Raw genomic sequence first — 24,716 nt, 5'->3', positions numbered from 1 at the left:
TTACAATGGATGGATGCACTTTTTTGGCTTCAAAATGTAGACCCCCATTCACTGCCATTATAAAGCTTGGAAGAGCCAGGATATATTTAAATATATCTCCAATTGTATTCGTCTGAAAGAAGATAGTCATATATACCTTCGATGGCTTGAGGGTGAGTAAATCATGGGGTAATTTTCATTTTTGGGTGAACTATCACTTTAAAGGTTCTTTGTGGAACCCAACATGGATCTTCTATGGCATCTCTGCGAAACCCGAGTCTATACAGGAAATCAACAAAAAAGTCTGTTTGGTTACCAACATTCTTCAAAATATCTTCTTTTGGGGACTGTTCCTTTAAGAAAGTTTGCTAAACCATTAACTGGTCATGAGGTCCTAAGGGTCACATCTGAGGTCAAGCTGGTAAGGTTTACCCAGGGGCCAAATTTTGGGTAAGTGCAGTGTTGTGTCAGAAAGGTGTTTCCCACAATGCCTTCAGGGCCCTGTCCCATGAGCCTGGATTTATTACTGAGCATGAAGTGGGCGAGAGGCACGCCGTAACTTACATTTACACAAATCTATCAACTCTATGAACGGTTATTACGGTAAAAAGAGACGGTAGATAAAAATCCCTCCTCAAAACAGTGTAATTTATGCGGTAGCGTGGTGGTTTCTGCTCTGTGGGTGTGGTTTACATGCGCTCTTGACTCATAGATGTCTCATCTAATTGTAAGGCACTGAGAATTCCTTTGGCACACATTTTGTTGGGACATTTTTAACATGCTGTTAGACATGCAAAATAAAACATCTGTCCTTATTTATGCCTCTTATTTTGAACATTTCCGTTGCATCTTCTGCTCTGTTGATATGTAGTTGGGGTCATTGTCAACATTCCTTCAATGTAAGTTTGTGGGATATGTTTTCACTGGCTTTATCATCCACCAAGTGAATATTGTAAGTCTGATCACAAAGTAGTAAAGGTTTGTTCAAATCATCTGCCCTGTGAATGTTGTAAATTGTCCTCCCTTGTTCTTGTAAATTAAGACTCTCTCTGTTGTGTTTTTGAGCTCTTCAGTTCAGTGAAACAGACCAGCTGCCCTAATGTGATTATTAGATGAGTTTTAGTGACTCAATTAATGCATTCTAATTTAATAACGTGCAGCACTAATCCTCTTTCCGTCTGCACACACACCTTCACTCATTTCCTGTTGTTTGCACACATGTTTGTTTGCTTTGTCTCTCTATGCAAATGCGGTTCAGAGGGAGTTTTTTGTGTTTGTTGGGAAGTGAAGCTTCCCGTGCTCATATAAAGTATTTCATGCATGCATTTGCACATCCATTAAATGGCAAATAAATCTTGTCTTCAAGGCAATGCCAGATACAATCCCCTCATGACTTAACTGAAATATCACCTGACAAGAGTCTAAAATATTAAGAAGATCTTCAGGCTGTGTTTATGCATGATAATCTCTGAGATCTGTTCATTATAGAGCCCGTGAGATGTTAATTAGCTGAACCGCCTCACAGATTGAGTAAATCACATTTAATGCCCTCATAGTTGATGTTTTGTTTGCTAATGGAAGCATCACTTTTAATATTGCTCATAATTAGTGTTAAAGTTCAGTTTGTGCATCGTCCTGCAGCATTTGAATTACTCAAATTGTGTGTGTTGTTGAAGAGAGGTGTGCTTTTACTTTAGCGATCAGATGCACATTTTCACCTACTGGACCATAAAACAGATGAAAAAATCCCACAGATCTTGTTTGCTTTTGAGTTGGTCTGTTTTTAGGTCTCTGTCTTGTCTTTTTCGGACATAACATGGCACTCTCACACAAGAGCTGAAGAATCAATCAATGCTTCCATGATTGCACTTCTCTGCATCAAAATCAGCATAAAGATGATGTTCAATTAAAGTCTGAGGCTTCCTTTCATGGACCGTCGTCTGAAGAATGACAGAAAACAGACTTTAGGACATATTCAGAAACATAATACGACTGCAATTACTTTATCTTTGTTATAATTAGAATGTTATCTCATATTTCGCTCTTAATAGTTTATATAATAATTTATAAACGCCATTATAACCATTGTTACAATCACGACCAAAAACAAAAACGGCATTCAGTCTTCGTCCCCCAGTTCCTATATGAAATGATACTAAAACCACCAGTAGGTGGCGGCAAATCATTGTCTTAACAAGTTAGTCATTGAATCATTAAGTCAAACGATTTGTTTAAAACGGCTGATTAATTCAGGGACAAAGCAGAGTCTTTGAGTCATTCATTAGAACAATTCATTCAAAAATGTTGATTCATTCAGTAATGAAACTGAAACTGTGTTGCTCTGAGACGCAATGGCTCTACTGTTTGGAACAATTTTTGTTGGCAAAATAGAGAAAAAACGAACAATATTATGTCTAGGGCTGCCCTCAACTAAAGATTTTTCTAAACTATTCACTATTCAGCTTTCACACAAACACTGGAACAGCCCACATTTTTCTAGGTTAACGTTAAAGCGAGCGGCCATGTTAAGTTGCTACTACTTACATGTTTGAGATGATAAGCCATATTTGAGGTCGATGAATAATAGGCGAGCGTTTGGATGTCCTGCCCGATGTACTGTAATTACCACATTACCACACAGACCAGCTGTTAACGATCTGTCCCTCATGGACTGCGTGACTTTGCCACTTCCTGTTGATTTTTTTCCCCCTGCGACTAAGCGACTAATAAAATTTTGGTCGACTAAGCCTGTTCTCATCAACTAATGGTTAGTCGACTATTAACGGTTAGGTAGGCACGGTTAGGCAGCCCTAATTGTGTCTAAAACGTATGTCACCCAATAGCCTGTTAACTTATTGTTTATTGAATTGTATAAAATCTATATCACATTTGTAAACAAGCTGATATTCGGGAAAACAGCACTTTTGCTCGTATGATATTGCTTATAAATATTAAAAACAAGAACTTATACAGATACTTTTTTTTTTTTTTGCAACATATCTTGCTTTTTAGAAGTGTTTTTATTGGCTTTTTGCCCCAATCCCCCGTTAATTTCTTGGCATAGCAAAGGCCGCTGCTGGCCACAGACACTCGTTCAGCTCTAGACGACGTGCTCTGACGTGCTCAAACTTCATGTTTTATTGATGGAGGCCACAGTGACTCTCGTACACATTTTTAATGAGCCTGTTTCAGAGGCCGGTTTTAATAGGCCTCATATTATGCCAGCACTTGCATGACTGAACATCTCAACAACTCAAAGCTTTTGGGAGGAACTAAAGTAAAGCCTCAGTAGTACTCACTAATTAAAGTCTGATGCTTCAGTTACATTTTGTTTATTTTGTTTTGATCTTGTATCTGATCAAATCTCTTCTCTTGTATTTACAGTACTGGCTTGATCCCTCAAAAACACTTGCTGAACATAAAGATTTGATAACAAGTAAGTATGCACTGGTTTTCTAAGAAAAATACACCTTGCCGTCTTCAGAAATCTTCAGAGATGGTCTTTAATTCTTTGTGCATCATGGGACGAAACACATTGACCTAATGATTACCCCCCCATTTTCAGTGGAGATTAAAAATGGATCAGCGCAGCATGAGACAGAGCCGTAATGATTCTTTAAAGGCCTCCTGATAAAACTCATACGGCATTTCAAATGATAATTTGGAAGTAATTATGCAGTTAAGCCCATCCAAATAAGTAGTAATGAATAAAGTTATGTTTGTGTGTTTAGTTGCACAGCAAGTTGAGTATTTGCATATCTACTGATGTGAATGTAGGGCAAAATTTACAACGCATTTGTTTAGTTCAGTAATTCACTCCTCTGGGAAATTAATGCATTTTATATCAGTGTTGCTGCTTTTTAATCTAGAGTACAACCTAGATATATCGCTAACCCTATTGTTTTAAAGGGGTCCTATTATGCTTTTTAACATTTTCAAATTTCTTTAGTGTGTAATGTTGCTGTTAGAGCATGAAAAAGGTCTGCAAAGTTATAAATTCCCTCCAGCGGGAGTTATTCTCTATATCAGTGTCACTGTTTCTGAACTCCCTAAAACACCTCCATTGTAGTCTTGAGTTTTCTTCCAGTAATGAACATTTCACAATATTCCTCATTTAAATAATTCCCACCCAAGGCATGTGCGAAATAAAGGGGCGGGGCCTGGTTGAGTTAGTTAGTTAGTGTGTTGAAACTGGCGGTTATGGTAAGGGGCGGGGCATTTCCCAAACACGCTCAAAGCACTTGACCAATTACAACACACTGCTCCAGCCAACCAATCAGAGCACATTGTGCTTTTCAGAAGGAGGGGCTTCATAGAGGCAGGAACTAAACAAAGTGTTACTGACAGACTGGGAAGAGAGGTGCTGCAACAGTCTCAAATATGGGAAAAATAATGTGTTTTTTGAACATTCAAGCGTGAAAACCTGTTCTAGTAGGTCAAGTTCTCTTTAACCCTCCCGTAATGTACCCAAAATAATCCTGACTAGCTGGTTGAGGTTTAGTTGTTTTGCAGTCAGTTTTTGCAGGAATGTAAAATTGGTCACTTTAAATTACACTGTATTTTTGCCTGGATGTAGAGTGATACTAATAAACTACATGTAATTGTTTTGTGCAACTGCTTAAAATTACCTATAATTATTGCTCTTACTTTGATAATTAATTATTGGGACATGAAATCTGTGTAGCACTAAAATAAGAAATCCTGATCCATGTGTGACCATTTTAATTTTATCATCTCTTGGTATCTATTTGTGGCACATCATGCTAAGTAGCCACGCCCACCGTGGAATCTCATTGGTCAAAAATCCTGCTCTACGTTAAACATCAAATATGTTCTGATCGGCTGTGATCGTGTCATCATTTTTTCTTTAATTGCGGACAGACAAATCACATGATCCTGAAAATGTCGCATTGCTACTGGTTAGGTTAGGGTTTATTTAGTGTGTTGATTGGTTGTTTTCTTCTTTCCAGCTGGACCTCCGTACACGCTCTACTTTGGGGTGAAATTTTATGCTGAAGATCCTTGTAAGCTGAAAGAGGAAATTACAAGGTGTGTGTTCTGTGTAATAAATTAAGGATAAAGTCATTCAGTCATTTCAGTAATATCATGCTCTATGATTTTGGGGCTGGTGGTGATGCTGTTTGACTGCAGTGCATCTCTTATTCTGTCCATCTTTCTGTCTTCTCTCAGGTATCAGTTCTTTCTGCAGGTAAAGCAGGATGTTCTGCAGGGGAGACTTCCCTGTCCCTTTAATATCAGCACCCAACTGGGAGCTCTTGCTATTCAATGTACGTACATATTTACCGAATTTGTCCTTATTTCCTACAGCAAATGTCACTTCAGTCTAGTTGTTTATACAGAAATAATAATGTGTCAGCAATTAAGTCACTTCACTGAATTATAGGCTTTCCAACTTCTTTTATAATATATTTTGACTCATATTTGTATATAATATCAGAGTAAAATGTTACGTTATGTGATTTTTATCTTACACATAATAAAATTATGTATGTATGTGTTTTTATAATTTTATTTATTTTTAATTTAATTTATTTTTATAATTTCATTTTATTTAATGTTATTTTATTTAATTCATCATTTCATTTTATTTTTTATTTATTATAATTTTATTTATTTCATCATTTCATTTGATTGATTTATTTATTAAAATTGTATTTATTTATTTCAACATTTAATTTTATTTATTATTTTTTATTTTTCATAATTTAATTTAATTTTTTATTTATTATAATTTTATTTATTTCATCATTTCATTTGATTTATTTATTTATTAAAATAGTATTTATTTCAACATTTCATTTTATTTTTTATTATAATTTTATTTCTTAATGTCATTTCATTTAATATTTTATTTATTATAATTGTATTTCATTTAATTTTATTTATTTAATTTCATTCTATTTATTTAGTATTATTGTATTTCAACATTTAATTGTATTTATTTATTTATTTATTTATTCCACAATTAAACATTTTTTGTTATTATTTTATTTTTTATTTATTGTAATTTTATTTATTCCACAATTTTAATTTTGAAGTCATTATTTTAGTATAATTGTAATTATTTCAACATTTTATATTATTTATTTATTTATTATAATTTTATTTATTTCATCATTTCATTTTATTTATTATAATTTTATTTCATAATTTTATTTATTTATTTATTTATTATAATAATTTCATTTCATATTCTTTATACCACATGACATTGTGTCCTCTTTGTCTTTTCCCGCAGCTGAGCTCGGAGATTACGACCCATACAAACACACACCAGGTTACGTGTCAGAATATCGCTTTGTCCCCGACCAGAAAGAGGAACTAGAGGACACCATCGAACAGATTCATAAAACGCTCATGTAAGACAATAAAAAACACAGTACATCTCACACCTTAATCCACCATAATCCCATCACAGATTAGATCTCACCGCTGCCGAGAGCTCAAACATCACATTCCTGTTTAAAGTCCTTTCAAAGGACAAGCTACGGTAAATGTAAGAGCTTCCCATGGGAATAGGGCCGCTGGGGTTTCGAAGTAAAGACAGTAAGGATTCCTCCCTCTGGCCGTCGTCCATGTCTTTGTAACGAGAGCCGCTCTCAGTGTGTTTGAAAGACTTGACCCTTTGCCAAACACTCACCTGTCTGCATGTGGAGAGCCGGTGAGTATGTGATGGGCTGCACCTGTCTGATGACACACTATGGCTGGATTTACATTACATGGTTCAAGTGACCCAATTCCGATTTTATCTTCCCATGTGGCACAGATCGGATATGACCCATGAACGTGTAAGTAAGAAAAAAGCACATGGATTCCGATATTCTGAGATCGGTTTCAGGCCTCGTTCATTTGTGGAAATAAATCTGATATTAATGGGATACGTGCATTTATTTGTCAGTGGATGGATTGGATATTTCCCTTAGTGATGGGAAATCTGTGGGTTGTTCCAATAAAGGTAGTTTTAGGCTTCGTGTCGGGAAGAAAAAGACTACATTTAGTGTGTAATAATGACGGCAATCTTGTATTCTTTCTTATCTTTTAACTTAAAGTAAATGGAGTCAGTTCTGGGAGTCGATTCCATGGATTTCTATGGTGGAAGTCGGAAATCAGAGTCGACTGGAATCGAACACCCCTTATTTCCCTGTCAGCACGAGTCATATGTCATTGAAAAAGCGTTGGTGAATGACGTCAACTCAGGTGGACTACAACCGTGGTCACATGACTCTTTTCAGTGGCGCAATGGAGGATGAAGGCTCAGCCCAATGTTTTGCTGACCTTTAAAGATGGTTCGGAAAGCAAAAGCTGTCCATTGCAAATCACGCCGTTTTTACGTCCTTTTTCCGCCTAAGACTTTCCGGGTCAGTACGTCTACCTTGGGTTGTTTCACCAAGTGTACAGTGTAAATGCAGATATCGGATATGTGTCACTTTTAAAACAAGATATAGTCAACAAATTGGAATTGGGCATTAAGACCTGCAGTGTAAATGCGGCCTATCAGACAAAAGATGACTAGCTTTGAACGTTGAGAAGTTTAAATGAACGAACTGGCGGGAGATGATTGTTAAAGGATTAGTTCACTTCAGAATTAAAATTTCCTGATAATTTACTCACCCCCATGTCATCCAAGATGTTTATGTCTTTCTTTCTTCAGTCGAAAAGAAATTAAGGTTTTTGAGGAAAACATTCCAGGATTTTTCTCCATATAGTGGACTTCACTGGGGTTCAACGAGTTGAAGGTCCAAAAGTCAGTTTCAGTGCAGCTTCAAAGAGCTCTACACGATCCCAGACGAGGAATAAGAGTCTTATCTAGAGAAACAATCTGTCATTTTCTAAAAAAAAAAAAAAAAATTATATACTTTTTAACCACAAATGCTCGTCTTGCACTGCTCTGCGATGCGCCACGCAATACATAATCACGTTGGAAAGGTCACGTGTGACATAGGCGGAAGTACCAATCCAGTGTCTACAAAGCGAACGTGCGAAGACTAAGTCAAATGGCCTTTACAAATAAAAGGTAAAACAACGATGTCGGATGATTTTGAAGTTGGAGGAAAAAATGAGATGGAAAGTCCAACATGATTACGTAATGCGTGGCGCATCGTAGAGCAGTGCAAGATGAGCATTTGTGGTTAAAAAGTATATAATTTTTATTATTTTTTAGAAAATGACCGATCGTTTCTCTAGATAAGACCCTTATTCCTCGTCTGGGATCATGTAGAGCTCTTTGAAGCTCAATTGAAACTGCAATTTGAATCTTCAACCCATTGATAACTGTTGAAGTCCACTATATGGAGAAAAATCCTGGAATGTTTTCCTCAAAAACCTTAATTTCTTTTCAACCAAAGAAAGAAAGACATAAACATCTTGGATGACATGGGGGTGAGTAAATTATCAGGAAATTTGAATTCTGAAGTGAACTAATCCTTCAACATGCAATTTTCTCTTCTAAAACAGAATGACATGCTATTAAACTACTCGTATTATTGTTACCGTATGAATCTGACATGTCAGAAGAGTGACTTGATTAGAGTAATTGACATTTTAAATTACATTTAAACTGTTTTCCAGATTTTTTTTCTCTGCTCATATTTAAGTCGGCGCTCTTACCTTTCTCAGATTTCCACCGAATATGTGTGTGTTTGACTGCTGATTGTCATGTTTTTTGCCTTGAGGGCTCAAATCCCCACTTGACTCGAAGTTTTGTATGATTATCAGCGGCCTGATTTTTAAGAGCTCAGTGAGGAGCTGAAGTAGAGCAGATCAGTCAGGAAAGACTCATTTTTCCTCCAACTGCAGAAACTCGACAGGAGCACTGCAAGAAAAATCACATTATTGAGTGTGTTTGTGTGGCAAGTGGAACAATATAAACCACATTCAAAATATATTCTCTGTAAACAAGCTTTAATCCCTCGTGCAGTTTTGATTGTCAGGTGAGGTATCTTGTTTTTTGAGATGTTTGGATGTTTTTCACTGGAAAACATGATTTATTGCGGCGAGATCGCTGAGAGAGGCAGGAGGACGAGAAATGAAAGAGACGAGGTTAGGACGGTATTAAGGCGTTCCTGTGAATGACAGTCAGTGGTAAAATGAGAAACTCTGATCAGGAATGCTGGAGCACTTAAACATGTCCAGGGATTAAGAACAGGAAACATGAGATGTGAGGAAATTAAGTGAAGAGACTGAAAATATAAAGGGAGGATGTCTATGAAAAGATGAAAAAAGATGGATACTAATACTAGTGGGTGTGTGTATATTACTTTTTGACTGATTATTTAATGTCAAGAGGCTAAAAATGACTTTTTAACAATAACTATTTAATTCTGATTTACAACTGGAACTGCATACTGTTTTGAACACTATAAAAATAGAGTGCACATGCTGGAGTTTCCTTCTGCGCTCAGCCATAGACAAAGAGAAACGCGGTTAAAGCAAGAGGGCGACCCTCTCAGACAGAACAAAAGGATCATGGGTACTCCCGTCTGTGATGTGGCTCAGACCGGCTGTGCTGCATCATATTTTCTGTATGCACTGAAAGCTTCAGCGATTAAGAAGCAATATGCAGCCGCACGCACAGGGCCCAAATGAAAGAGATGAATGCGGCGAGTCCCCGGGGTGCCTGCAAATGACGGGGCCCGACACTAATAAAAGAGCATCTACAACCATCAGAGACCCACCCGCCGCAACCGCCGCCGCTGTGAGGGGAATTCAGAATGCATTTGTACATATGCTAGATTGACCACAGGAACAAGGACAGAGATAATGCTTTTATGCATTGCATTTTTTTAAAGATAATTATGTATTGAAACTAATTTTTATATTAATCATGTTTAATTGTTAATATTTACGTATATAGGAGGTGTGTGTGTGAATATATGTAAATATTTTATAAATCGAATGTAAATTAATTTCCCATTTACACTTAAAATTGTCACATTTTCCTGGTGAAATAAACATTACATCGAAAAAGAGAAAGCAAATACAATTCTATTTTGTATTTTTACATTATGTAATTCATGTTCTATTTATTAAAAAGAAAGTATACAGTTGAGCTCAAAAGTTTACATACCCCTTGCAAAATCTGCAAAAATGTGAATCATTTTAACAAAATAAGAAGGATCATGAAAATTGCATGTTATTTTTTATTTAGTACTGTCCTGAATAAACTATTTCACATAACAGTTGTTTACATAAAGTCCACAAGACAAAAAAATGGCTGAATTTATCAAAATGACCCCATTCAAAAGTTTACATACCCTTGATTCTTATACTGTGTGTGGTTACCTGGATGATCCACGACTGTTTTTTTGTTTTGTGATGGTTGTTCATGAGTCCCTTGTTTGTTCAGAGCAGTTAAACTGAGCTCTGTTCTTCAGAAAAATCCTCCAGCTCCTGCAGATTCTTCAGTTTTCCAGCATCTTCTGCATATTTGAACCCTTTTCAGCAGTGACTGTATGATTTTGAGATCCGTCTTTTCACACTGAGGACAACTGAGAGACTCAAACACAACTATTAAAAAAGCTGCAAACATTCACTGATGCTCCAGAAGGAAACACGATGCGTACCCAACCCAGTGCACGCTTTAGGGGGGCTGTTAAAGCTCAATGGGCTCAGGGGAGGCAAGCCTCCCGCTGTAACTTCACCTGCTGGTGTCGCTGTTGGACAGTGTTACTTTAGAAAAATTAGTGATTTATACATTTTTTAATGTCACATTTGTATTGTTTTATTTTTGTAATATGGATTATTTTCTCATAAAATTTACTGAGGAGGCACTGCCTCCCTTGCCTCCTCGCCCCTGATATATATATATATATATATATATATATATATATATAATGTGTGTGTGTGTGTTTATGCATGTACTGTATGTGTATAGATAGATACATACATACATAGATACATAGTTAGTTAGTTAGTTTGGTTGGTTGCCCTTCTTGAATTTCCCCTCTGGGATCTATACATTTGTATCTTCTCTTAATTGTTGTGTTAAGATCATGCACTCCCTCCACATTCCTGCATTAGTGTTAGTAGGGTAAATTGCTTTCATGTTTGACCTCACTGGTATGGGCCTGCTATTCAGTCCGTGACAAACATGCATTTACAAATCACTGATTTCCTGAATAACTTTAAAGCAACACTGAAAAACACATTCAATCTTTCTGGGGACATCGGTGCGTTAATGATTACAGTTATTTGACTAAAAACATCCCATTGATTTCTCTTCTTTTACTGGTCTTATGCGGCACTTGTTTGCTTTGGTATTCCAAATGTTTGCTCATTGTAAATTCTTTTCTGTTGCAAATATGTTGTTTTTTTTTTTTTTGTGTGTGTTTTTTTGTTTTTTTGTACAGATTGAAATTCTCTCATCTGATAATCCATGTTATGCACATTTTACAATTCCAACATGCTTTTATCATCTTTTTGGAACACTTTTAAGTGTATTTTGATAGTTAAATCTTATACTATTAATAATATATAAAAAAAAAAAAAAATCACACCTTTCTGGGAAAATCAGTGAGTTAATGATTAAAATTGAATTTTTTTTTTCTTTCTTATATGCAGCTCTCGTTTACTTTGGTATTTCAAATGTTTGCTCAAACTAAATCGTTGTTTGTTTCAACAAGGGAACATTAAATGCACATCTTAACATTTCCTCATTTGATAATCCAGGTTATACGCCTTCTTCCAAAATGGTTTAAACACTCTTATATGTATTTCTTGGCTCTGAGTGTTCAGTAACACGTTGACCTCTCTGTGCAGGGGTCAGGTGCCTGCCGAGGCAGAAAACAATTACTTGGGAATTGCCAAAACACTGGAAATGTATGGAGTTGATCTGCACCCTGTGTTTGTAAGTACAGCCCACAAGCGTTCCTGCTGACATGTCAACACAGGATTTTCTTTTCCTTCATTGTACTCTGCTCGGATAAAATATCAACATTTATCTTTTCTTCAATGATTTATTTCTTCTTTGCATTTCTCCTCTGCTCTAGCTTATTTCTTAGTCTAGCTTTCTAATAAACCTGGCATTGTATACTATAAATATTGTCGGCTGCTTAAAGGGATAGTTCACCCAAAAATAAAAATTCTGTCATCATTTACTCACCCTCAAGTTGTTCTAAACCTGTATGAGTTTCTTTGTTCTGTTAAACATAAAAGAAGATATTTTGGGGAATTTGGGTAACCAAAAAAATACAGTAGGGCCCATCAACTGTTTGGTTACCCATATTCTTCAAAATATCTTCTTTTATGTTTAACAGAACAAAGAAACTCATACAGATTTAGAACAACTTGAGGGTGAGTAAATGATGACAGAATTTTTATTTGGGTGAAATATCCCTTTAATGCGTAAATGTAATGCATATGTCTTCTCAGGGAGAAAAACAATCGGAGTACTTCCTAGGACTGACGCCTGTCGGGGTTGTGGTTTACAAAAACAAAACGCAAGTCGGGAAATATTTCTGGTAGGTTGATGTTTAACTGAATTTTTAACCTATTATAGGAATAATTCACCCAAAATGAAAATTCTGTCAGCATTTACTCCCCCACATGTCATTCAAAATCCGTATGGCTTTTTTAAATTTGGGTCTGTTCCTGTCATAAAGCTGACTTTGACTTCAGAAGACTTGGAATATAGCACATATGGACTATTGTTATGATACGTCTATGGTGCTTTTGCATCCTTTTTGAAGCTTGAACCCTCAGTCCTATTCATTGTAATCATTTGGAACAAGCAGAGTAGATGAGTGGATTTTTATATTTGGGTGAACTATTCCTTTAAACAGATTTATATTATATTACATTACATGACATTACATTATTACTCTTCACTCTGTCATTATGTTTATATTTATTCACAATGTTAAAAAATTTACTTTTAATATTTGATTTTTCAGGCCTAGAATTACGAAAGTGTATTTCAAGGAAACACAATTTGAGCTGCGGGTTATGGGCAGAGATGTAAGTCTTCTTTTTATATTATTTGTTTTAATGTAACATATTATAGATGTGTGATCTCGAAATCCCTTTAATTTGCATGCAGCCATTGCATTATATTATCGCCCAGCACCAATCTGTTAAATGTGACTATAAGGCATGAAGATAGTAAGATATTGTAAACATTAACATCATGATTTTCTGTAAAGCCATTTTGAAACAATGTGTTTTGCGAGCACTATACAAATACATTTGACTTGACTTGAATTTTGGCTTGACATTATCCCTTCAATGTTGAGCCTGTGTTCAACAACTCTATACTGAGTCTTTGTTTCTCCATTCAAAGCAAGCAACAACATTCATATATAAAACTGCTTTACCTTATTGCAACTGCTTCCATAACATCGATTTCCCCCAATTGTGACTACTGGGAGGAAAATCCTTTATGAGGACTCAATGAAAATCCCATTATTGATTGAGTGTTATGACTGGCCTTAAGCCTCTCTTGAGTCTTCCTTGAAAGTGTCTATAACCCGTTTCCTCCAGGGGCCAATTTAACCTGCGAGTGAAGGCGTCTTCTCATTCGAGGACTCAGCCCTTAATGACCTCCTTCACCTAACCTAGTGAGAACAGACTAATTAGAGCACATGAGGGGCACCACTGGTGATGGGACAACAGATATATACATACAGATATCCATTTGAACACAGCTTCCTTGTATCTTTGCAGTGTAATGAGACGTCGTTCTTCTTTGACGCTCCCAGTAAGACGGCCTGCAAGAACCTGTGGAAGTGCTGCGTGGAGCATCATACCTTCTTTAGGTAGAACAACAATTTTTATTATGGTCAACTACATTTACATTTATGCATTTAGCAGACGCTTTTATCCGAAGCGACTTACAAGAGTGGAACAAAGCAATTCGTCAAGGAGCCAGCAATATTCGTAAAATACAATGGCAGGTTTATTTGACAACTAGATTAGTAAGCAAGCTAGATTTGATGGTCACAGTGGTTTGTGGGGAGGTTGGCAGGTCATTCCACCAGAGAGGAACAGAGAGGGGGAAAGCTTTGGAGAGTGAGAGTTTTTGCCTCGTTGTGAAGGAACAATAAGGTGTCGCTCATTCAGTGACCTTAGCTGGTGGGAGGAAGTATAAACTTGAGGTAAGTATAAAATTGAGGTAGGGAGGTGCTGTTCAAGTGCTAGTTCTGAAAGCCTTAAATTTGATTCTGGCCACAATCGGGAGCCAGTGGAGTGAGATCAGGAGGGTGTGTGACATGTTGAAGACCAGACGTGTTGCTGCATTCTGGATCATCTGCAGGGACTTAGTTGCGCATACTCTGACAGGAAGGGTCTGATTTTCCTGATGTTGTAAAGAGCAAACCTGCACAACTGGGCCATTGTTTGAAATATGGGTGGACTAAACTAGACTAAAACTAGTAAAACATTATTGTTATTTGAAATAAAGCTTGAATAGAATAAAACAAAAAATTTTCAGTTCATTGACTAAAACTGAAATAAAAATAAACTAAACAAAAATAGTAATATTGAAAATAAACAAAAAAGAATAAAAGTGCACATAACAAAATTACACAACTTAATAGCTAAAATTAAAATGAAAACTGAAAGTATACAAATAAAAGCTAATTCGATATATTAATAAAAAACTATAATAGTATATAAATATGAAGTTCTGTCATGAAACTCTAGATGCCGCATGCTGATAGGTCCTTAACTCAATCTGCTTGTAATCACATCATTCTCTATAGGGCACAGCTGATTGGTTGATTGCTGTATCAGTAACCAATGAGCTCGCTGCTCAACCTTCAAATACTTGGTCAGCATTTGTTGTAGCAGTTGCAGCACGCATTCAGAAACCCTCTACCTTCCCCAGCAATAACTAACAGCAGCAGCAATAACCAACAGCAGCAGCAGCAATAACCAACAGCAGCAGCAGCAATAACAACAGCAGCAGCAGCAACAACAACAACAGCAGCAACAGCAGCAGCAGCAGCAATAACCAACAGCAACAGCAGCAGCAATAACAACAGTAGCAGCAGCAACAGCAACAACAGCAGCAGCAGCAGCAGCAATAACAACAGTAGCAGCAGCAACAGCAACAACAGCAGCAGCAGCAGCAATAACCAACAGCAGCAGCAGCAGCAACAACAACAACAGCAGCAGCAACAGCAACAACAGCAGCAGCAGCAGCAATAACCAACAGCAGCAGCAACAACAACAGCAGCAGCAACAGCAACAACAGCAGCAGCAGCAGCAATAACCAACAGCAGCAGCATCAGCAATAACAACAGTAGCAGCAACAGCAACAACAGCAGCAGCAGCAGCAATAACCAACAGCAGCAGCAGCAGCAATAACAACAGTAGCAGCAGCAACAACAGCAGCAGCAGCAGCAACAGCAGTAGCAGCAGCAACAACAGTAGCAGCAGCAACAACAACAGCAACAGCAGCAACAACAACAGCAGCAGCAGCAATAACCAACAGCAGCAGCAATAACAACAGCAGCAGCAGCAGCAATAACAACAGCAGCAGCAGCAACAACAACAACAACAACAACAACAACAACAACAACAACAACAACCAACAGCAGCAGCAATAACAACAACAGCAGCAGCAGCAATAACAACAGTAGCAGCAGCAACAACAACAGCAGCAGCAGCAATAACAACAGTAGCAGCAATAACAGCAGCAGCAGCAACAACAACAACAACAACAACAACAACAACAACAACAACAACAACAGCAATAACCAACAGCAGCAGCAATAACAACAACAGCAGCAGCAGCAATAACAACAGTAGCAGCAGCAACAACAACAGCAGCAGCAGCAATAACAACAGTAGCAGCAGCAACAACAACAGCAGCAGCAGCAATAACAACAGCAGCAGCAGCAGCAGCAACAACAACAACAACAACAACAACAACAACAACAACAACAACAACAACAACAACAACAGTAGCAGCAATAACAACAGTAGCAGCAATGACAATAACAGCAGCAGCAATAACCAACAGCAATAACAGCAGCAATAACAACAGTAGCAGCAATGACAATAACAACAGTAGCAGCAATGACAATAACAACAGTAGCAGCAATGACAATAACAACAGTAGCAGCAATGACAATAACAACAGCAGCAGCAGCAATAACAACAGCCACAGCAGCAGCAATAACAACAGTAGCAGCAATGACAATAACAACAGTAGCAGCTATGACAATAACAACAGTAGCAGCAATGACAATAACAACAGCAGCAGCAGCAATAACAACAGCCACAGCAGCAGCAATAACAACAGTAGCAGCAATGACAATAACAACAGTAGCAGCAATGACAATAACAACAGTAGCAGCAATAACAACAGTAGCAGCAATGACAATAACAACAGTAGCAGCAATAACAACAGTAGCAGCAATGACAATAACAACAGTAGCAGCAATGACAATAACAACAGTAGCAGCAATGACAACAGTAGCAGCAATGACAATAACAACAGTAGCAGCAATGACAACAGTAGCAGCAATGACAATAACAACAGTAGCAGCAATAACAACAGTAGCAGCAATGACAACAGTAGCAGCAATGACAATAACAACAGCAGCAGCAATAACAACAGCCACAGCAGCAGCAATAACAACAGTAGCAGCAATGACAATAACAACAGTAGCAGCAATGACAATAACAACAGTAGCAGCAATGACAACAGTAGCAGCAATGACAATAACAACAGTAGCAGCAATAACAACAGCCACAGCAGCAGCAATAACAACAGTAGCAGCAATGACAACAGTAGCAGCAATGACAATAACAACAGCAGCAGCAATAACAGTAGCAGCACTGACAATAACAGCAGCAGCAGCAGCAATAACAACAGTAGCAGAAATAACCAACAGCAGCAGCAATGACAGTAACAGCAGCAGCAGCAATAACAACAGTAGCAGCAATAACAACAGCAGCAGAAATAACCAACAGCAGCAGCAATAACAACAACAACAGAAATAACCAATAGCAGCAGCAATGACAGGAACAGCAGCATCAGCAATAACAACAGCAGCAGAAATAACCAATAGCAGAAGCAGTAATAAAAACGGCAGCAGCGTAACAGATCTATTCCAGCAAGACCAAACATATCAACATTATCATATCCATTTCCGTGCCAAACAGCTAGTTAGCAACAAACTTAGATATAATACTAAAATAACACTAATCAAGTGCAAAACATTTTTTGGATATAATAGCATGCTGTTACCATGTTTTTTTGGACATGCATACTGTATATACCACATAAGATTCATATTTAAGTCATATTTAATTACCGCTATATATAAAATTAACATCCAATATACTATTTTGTCAGGTAACTTAGAAAATGTGCTTCTTGTGGTAAAAATGTAACTAACTGGTTTTATTAAAGTCAAAGATATTATTTGATGTGACAGAATCAACCTGACTATATTACCAGCACCAATAAATTCAATAATTTTAAGGCTCAGGTCAGTAACAACTCCACATTTTCACTGCATGAAACTGCTTTACTACAATACTTTAATAACCATAAAAAAATTAATTACTTGAAATAAAATAAACATTAACTGAACTAAAATAAAATAAATAAAAAAACTTTAGCTTATTATATTTCAGCTGGTTGCAATGGCAACACTTCTCATTTTCGTTTAGTTTAAGTAAACGAAAACAACTAAAACTAAAACTATATAGACATTTTTAAAAAATAAAACAAAAAATAGTTTTAACTAAAATTAAAATATACAAATAAAATCTAATTTAAAATATTAGCAAAAACTATAATAGTATATCAATGATACTAAAAATAACACTGGTTCCAACACCCTCATTTACATCCCTTAAAAACATCTTAATCCTGTCTGCACTTCTTGTTTAGTGCAGAAGCCAAAACCAGCTGCATTATACTCTGACTGCACTGCCTCCTGTACGTTCTCACAGAGAAACGCTGTGAACTGAAGGGCCCTTCAGATTCCCGGGGCTTTACTGAGGCTCTTATTTACAGGAGAAGCTTTCGGGGCTGCGCTCCAATCCTCCCCGCGTCGCCTCGCGCGTTCAGAGTCGTCTCTGGTGCTTATTTAATCAGAGCGGTCTCACTCCGCTCCCCAAAGAGCTTTACGAAGCACAGAATGCAGGAGGCTGGAGATTTCTGCTGGTAATCCGCGTGTGAAACTCAAGTTCGGGAAACACAAAGAGCGACACGAGAGAGATTTAGACAAGTTACACCTCCAAACTGTGTTAAAAAAAAATACTAAAACTTTATTAGAATTATTGCTAACATTTTATAGTAAGGTCCCATTTGTTAACATCAGTGATTAAGATTAATAAATGCCATAGAAGTATTGTTGATTGTTAGTTCATGTTAACTAATGACAAATGAATCCTTGTTGTAAAGTGTTGCTGAATTAATGATTGTTCGTGTTGTTTGCTATTGCTGTTGTTCATATAACGTGTGCAGAGCTCAGTGGCAAACCTTGCTTGAATCGTTGAGCTGAAACAGGACCGTCCGGACTTTAAAAACAAGCCAAATCATGTTCTGTCATCTTAACACAAAGATCTCTGAATGTTTTATCTAGCAACAGCACAGCCATGTACAACACGCATCCGTTCTAGTCTGATCTCTCATTATGTTTTGGCTTTTAATTTCTCTGCTGGTTGGCTCTGTGTTTTATCAGAGCAGCATGTTTATAGCTTTTGAATTTTAATGAGAGGAAAGCTCTCCTTAACACTCGTTCTGTAATTTACCTCATTAAAATATGGGTGTAAACAACAGATTTGCCCCACACAGATGTTTGGAAGGAGCATCTATGTTTCATCAGAAGTAAAAATGAAAAGGAGAATGGATAAATACATAAAAACCTGTAAATTAAAGCTTTCTTGTTCATCTAAAATGTTGATTTTTTTTTTTTTGTAAATGTTCCAACTAAAATGTCTTTTACAGAATGCCAGAGAACGAGTCTAATTCGCTAACAAGGAAACTGTCCAAATTCAGCTCTCTGGGCTCGAAGCATCGCTACAGGTGAGTAAAAGAGAAATTTAATGAATTGAAAAGGGTTTTTTGAAAGAAATTAATACTTGTATTCATCAAGCATGCATTAAATTGACAGAAAAGATATTTATAGTGATATTTATACTGTTTTCAACATTGATAATAATAGGAAATGTTTCTTGAGCAGCAAATCAGCATATTAGAATGATTTCTAAAGGATCATGTGACACTGAAGACTGGAGTAATGATGCTGAAAATTCAGCTTTGATCACAGGAATAAATTACATTTTACAATTTATTCGAATAGAAAACAGTTATTTTAAATTGTAATAATATTTCACATTTTTACTGTTTTTACTGTATTTTTGATCAAATAAATGAAGCCTTGGTGAGCAGAAGAGACTTCTTTCAAAAACATTAAACAGTCTTAATAACCCTAAACTTTTGAACGGTATTGTCTAAAGTCAGATAAAAACACAAGACATGAGTAATGATATTTGATATGTACAGACAGAGATTAGTCACAGACAGTGATATAATACTGAATGTCTGTTAAACAGCAGTGACTCAGCAGTGACGTCATGTCCTTTATTCTCAGGGTTAGTCATTAAACACAGTGCAATTGCTTTAACTGCAGCATCACATTCATCAAAATGTGGGCCGAACTCAAAAGAAAAGAAGTCCAAATAATTGCCAAATTGCAGATTGACAGCACTAAATCAACCACTAAACACCAGTTTTAAAAGGAACAGTTCACCCATCCAAAAAAAACATGTATTTAATTTCATACAGGTTTGGAATTGTTTATATTTTTGAGTGAACTAGTCCTTTAATGACGTACTTTTATAGTGTTACAGGAAGACTTGTATCATAATGTGTGTTTCTGCTTCTAGTGGAAAAACTGCAATGCAGATTGGAAGAGAGCCGTCTGTAACTCTCCCCCGACCCGACCTACAGGTGATCCGAACCCGCAGCAAGACCTACCCGAAGAGAAGCGCACAGCCTGCAGGTGAGCTGCATTTCAGCGCAGAGTTTACTCTTGTTACATCCGTCTAACATCATGTTAAACAATGAGGTGCTTCCTGAGGCAACCAACCACACTACATACTAGCAACTGCCTTGCAACCACACAGAACACCCTAGCAACTACTTAGCAACCACACAGACCACCCTAGCAACTACCTAGCAACCACACAGAACACCCTAGTTACTACTTAGCAACCACACAGCACACCCTAGCAACTACCAATAAACCACACAGAACACCCTAGCAACTACTTAGCAACCTCACAGACCACCCTAGCAACTACCTAGCAACCACACAGACCACCCTAGCAACTACCTAGCAACCACACAGACCACCCTAGTTACTACTTAGCAACCACACAGACCACCCTAGCAACTACCTAGTAACCACACAGCACACCCTAGCAACTACCTATCAACCACACAGAACACCCTAGCAACTACTTAGCAACCACACAGACCACCCTAGCAACTACCTAGCAACCACACAGAACACCCTAGCAACTACCTAGCAACCACACAGCACACCCTAGCAACTACCAATCAACCACACAGAACACCCTAGTTACTACTTAGCAACCACACAGACCACCCTAACAACTACCTAGCAACCACACAGAACACCCTAGCAACTACCTAGCAACATACAAATATGTTAGCAAACACACAGCATAACCTAGCAACTAATTAGCAACCACACAAAACACTCTAGCAACCACACAAACACCCTAGCAACTCTCTTGAAACCACTTAGAACACCCTAGCAACTACTTACTAACCACTCAAACACCCTAGCAACTACCTACTAACCACACAAAACACTCTAGCAACCACATATAACACCCTAGCAACTACCTAGAAACCATAGACATCTTAGCAACTACCTAGTAACCACACAGCACACATTAGCAACTACCTGATTACACAAAAACACAATAGCAACCACAAACACCCTAGCACTTCCTACTAACCACATAGAAAACACCATAACAACCACATAGAACACCCTAGCAACTACCTAGTAGCCATACAAACTCTTTAGCAACTATTTAGCAACCATACAAACACCTCAGCAACTACCTAGCAACCACATAGAACACCCTAGCAGCTACTTGGCAACCACACAAACATCCTGGCAAATACCTAGAAACCACAAAAACCACCCTAGAAACTACCTACTAAGCACACAAAACAACCTAGCAACCACATAGAACACACTAGCAACTACCTAGTAACCATACAAACTCTTTAGCAACTACCTAGAAACCATACCTTAGAAAACGCATAGCAACCACACAGTGCACACACTAGCAACTATCTAGCAAACATACAGAGCACCCTAGTTACTGCATAGCAACCACACAAAACACCCTAGCAACTACCTAACAGCCATACAAAACACAGTAGCAACTACTTGGCAACCACACATGACACCCTAGCAACTATCTATCAACCGCACAGAACTGCATAGCAACCACACACAGAATACCCTAGCAGCTATGTAGTAACAGTACAAAACCCTAGCAACTATGTAACTGCCAAACAAAACACACTAGCAACTACTTAGCAATCACACAGAAAACCCTAGCAACGATATAGCAACCACACAAAACACCCTAGCAACCACACAGAATAACCTAGCAGCTATATAGCAACAGTACAAAAACCTAGCAACTACTTAGCAACCACACAGAACACCCTGGTAACTGCACAGCAACAAAACACCCAAGCAACCACACAGAACACCCTAGCAACTACCTGATAACCACACAGAACACCCTAGCAACTACCTGATAACCACACAGAACACCCTGGCAACTGCATAGCAACACCTCAGCATGGTGGGATTGCAGTGAATATCTCCATTTACATTGTCTGATACAGTCATGTTGTTGGACGTTTTGGGCTTGTACAAAGAAAGGTTAAAAGGAAACCCTGAGTATCACATGACATGCAGCTCAGGTGTGTGATCGGTCAGTTTGGTTCCACCTGAGTTGATCCGGTTCTTTGTGAAACCGCCTTCACTTCAGCGCTCCACAGGCATGTGATTGAGATCTGGCATGCCAACAGAAAGCTGTTGTTGTTCGGCTGAGACAGGAATGTGTGTGTGAGAGTGTGTGTGTGTGTGTGACACAGTGACGCAGCTCGGCACAAGTCGCACCTGACCTCCATGCATGTGCTGCGCTTCTATTGTTCTGTCCAACCCTTGTGCACTTAATGGAAACAGCCTTCAGACGGCAATCACTTGAAACAACAGAGGAAAGACATGAGAGGGCTTGTGTGGCGGATACAGATGGACGCAGCCAGTGTGATAAGAAATTGTTCTGGTTAACTGTTAACTGGATGGAGACGCTAATATCAGATTGATGCATTAATGTTTCGGAAATCTGTGCTTTAGGACGGAGCAACGGAGGCCAGACGGTCACAAAGATGGACAACATGAGCGAAAGCCAGTCCAAAACCACCTCACTTACACCGGTCAAGAGGTATTAAACTCCTTCATTAAGCATTATGTGATTAAAGCCATCTAGTTCTTCAACAGCAAACATGATTTTCTTCCTCAAAGCACTATAAAATGAGATCTCAATTCTGTCTCATATAGCCCTTTCCACACAGTAATCGCAGTAAATTACCGTAAAATTACCAGAATGACTTTACCGGTAAATACTAGGGGTGTAACGGTACACAGAAGTCTCGTTTTTGGGGTCACAGTTCAGTACGATTTCGATACAAAAGGAAAAATGGTCACACTGTAGTTTAGGGTCCAATTCTTAGTATTAACTATGACTTTTGCCTTAATAAACCCCTAATTACTGCTTATTAATAGTTAGTAAGGTTGTTAAGTTTAGGTATTGGGTAGGATTATGGGATGTAGAATATGGTCATGCAGAATAAGGTATTAATATGTGCTTTATAAGCACTAATATGCAGCCAGTGTCAAGTCAAGTCACCTTTATTTATATAGCGCTTTTTACAATGCAGATTGTGTCAAAGCAGCTTTACAGTGATAACTGGCAAATAATTTTGGCTGCACAGCAGCTCTTAAAGAAAATGGTGTCATTGTCCAGCTTAAATAAATTCAGTATTGATTCATTCCGTTGTAAAAATCAGTCTTTATTAATTTAGGTAATTTACCTATATATCAGCACTGGAGAAAACAGTGATATCATCGTCCAGCTCAGTTCTGTTCGCATACAATGGTGTCAATGCAGGCAGATCAAAAACATTGTTGAATATCAAGTGTCCCCAACTAAGCAAGCCAAGGTATCCTAGTAAAATGCATGCTAATAAGCAACTAGTTAATAGTGAGAATTTTAGGAGAGACAAGTTGATACATCAATGAAACATGAACTTAAGTATCTTATGATTTTCTTTCTTAGTATGTTTTGTCTTGTTTTCCATTACAAATATCTAAACATTCTTAAGTCAAGGTACATTTACCATGTCATTTTGCTTTTTGACACAGTCTATAATATGAAAGTGTATAGAAGCTCAGATCATTTGATCCTTGGAGAATGTGATGAGAAATGTTTGAGTTCATATTGAAATCTCTTCTGAAACTCTAGAGGAGATCCATGTGTTTCTCAGAAGAAACATCTGAGAAGTAGGAGATTCTGTACAGTCTCCATTTGCTCTATCGTTGATGTCTCTAAGATCTCATTTTAGAGTGATTTTTTCTGCAGGATTCTATGAAATAGTAAAACACAAGCAGCAACAGTCAACATCATGTTTCATTATATTTTTCCAAAGTCCCAAAGTAAAGACAGACAGCACTTCAGACCAGCAGAACAAGCCCAGTGCACCATGGGAGGAAGACGCCCCACAAAGGTACAGTACTGAGATATACAGTACTATATATATATATATATATATATATATATATATATATATATATAAAATTATTTTTTAGAATTATTTGTATACTATTAGTATTTATTCATATTTTAAATGAGCTTTTATTGTATATTTGTATTTGTTTTTATATTTATTTCAATTTTAGTTTTAGGAATTTTAGTTTCAACTTAAACTTATTTCAGTTTCTTAATTCTAATTTTTATTTAAGTTTTCTAGTTTGTTTTTTATCTAATATTTATATTTTATTTTATTTCAACTTTTTTTTGTTTAACAGTAACACTAGTGTTATTTTAGTTTTATTATAGTTGTATTCATGTTAATTTTATTAATATCATTTAGTAATATGTGCTTATCATTTTATTTTATTTTTTTATTTTTTTTTAAATATTGCTATTTCGGTTAGTTTTAGTTATAGTTTTTAATCTTAGTGCTTCAGCTTAAACTTCTTTCAGTATTTTGCCAAGGCAACATTTCTAATTTTCATTTAGTTTTTCAAGAAATATTTATTTTATTTTATTTCAGCTTTATTTCATTTAGCAGAAATGTTTTAATAGTTTTAGTTAATGATAATAACCCTGAATAACACTTATTCATATTCATGTCCTGTGGTGTTTGAAGGTGTTTGATGTAATGTTTTGTTATGTTCATTTTTGTCCTCTCTAAGCTGTCCCGTCTTTGTTTTCCCTCAGCGGACTGTACAACTCGGCCAGTGAGCGGAACAAATCTCCCAAATTCCCAAAAGCTCACAGACGTTCACCCTCAGGAGGCAGCGAGAACGAGACATCTCACTCGGCCCGCCGCAGGTGTGTGCTCAAGGGTGCACCATTGTGTTTGCATGCATTTCGTTTCTGTATTAAGACTCATTTATGACCTTAGCTGT

General features: G+C 37.3%; 1 protein-coding gene across 1 annotated transcript in view; it reads left to right on the top strand.

Annotated features, from left to right (window-relative positions):
- The window catches only part of epb41l4a (erythrocyte membrane protein band 4.1 like 4A), a 53,384-nt gene that overhangs the window by 20,133 nt on the left and 8,535 nt on the right, over positions 1-24,716 (top strand). The window contains exons 3-15 of the mRNA XM_051909762.1: positions 3,364-3,415; positions 4,950-5,028; positions 5,170-5,267; positions 6,239-6,359; positions 11,758-11,845; positions 12,370-12,458; positions 12,891-12,954; positions 13,660-13,751; positions 18,908-18,985; positions 19,849-19,964; positions 22,380-22,467; positions 23,732-23,809; positions 24,526-24,639. Coding sequence (XP_051765722.1) covers positions 3,364-3,415; positions 4,950-5,028; positions 5,170-5,267; positions 6,239-6,359; positions 11,758-11,845; positions 12,370-12,458; positions 12,891-12,954; positions 13,660-13,751; positions 18,908-18,985; positions 19,849-19,964; positions 22,380-22,467; positions 23,732-23,809; positions 24,526-24,639 — 1,157 coding nt within the window. The remainder of the gene's footprint in view (positions 1-3,363; positions 3,416-4,949; positions 5,029-5,169; positions 5,268-6,238; positions 6,360-11,757; positions 11,846-12,369; positions 12,459-12,890; positions 12,955-13,659; positions 13,752-18,907; positions 18,986-19,848; positions 19,965-22,379; positions 22,468-23,731; positions 23,810-24,525; positions 24,640-24,716) is intronic.

This window comes from Ctenopharyngodon idella, chromosome 10, assembly GCF_019924925.1.
Source record: "Ctenopharyngodon idella isolate HZGC_01 chromosome 10, HZGC01, whole genome shotgun sequence".
NCBI classification, from domain to species: Eukaryota; Metazoa; Chordata; class Actinopteri; order Cypriniformes; family Xenocyprididae; genus Ctenopharyngodon; species Ctenopharyngodon idella.
Note: the sequence above shows the minus strand (reverse complement) of the source record. Positions and strands in the feature narration are given on the sequence as shown.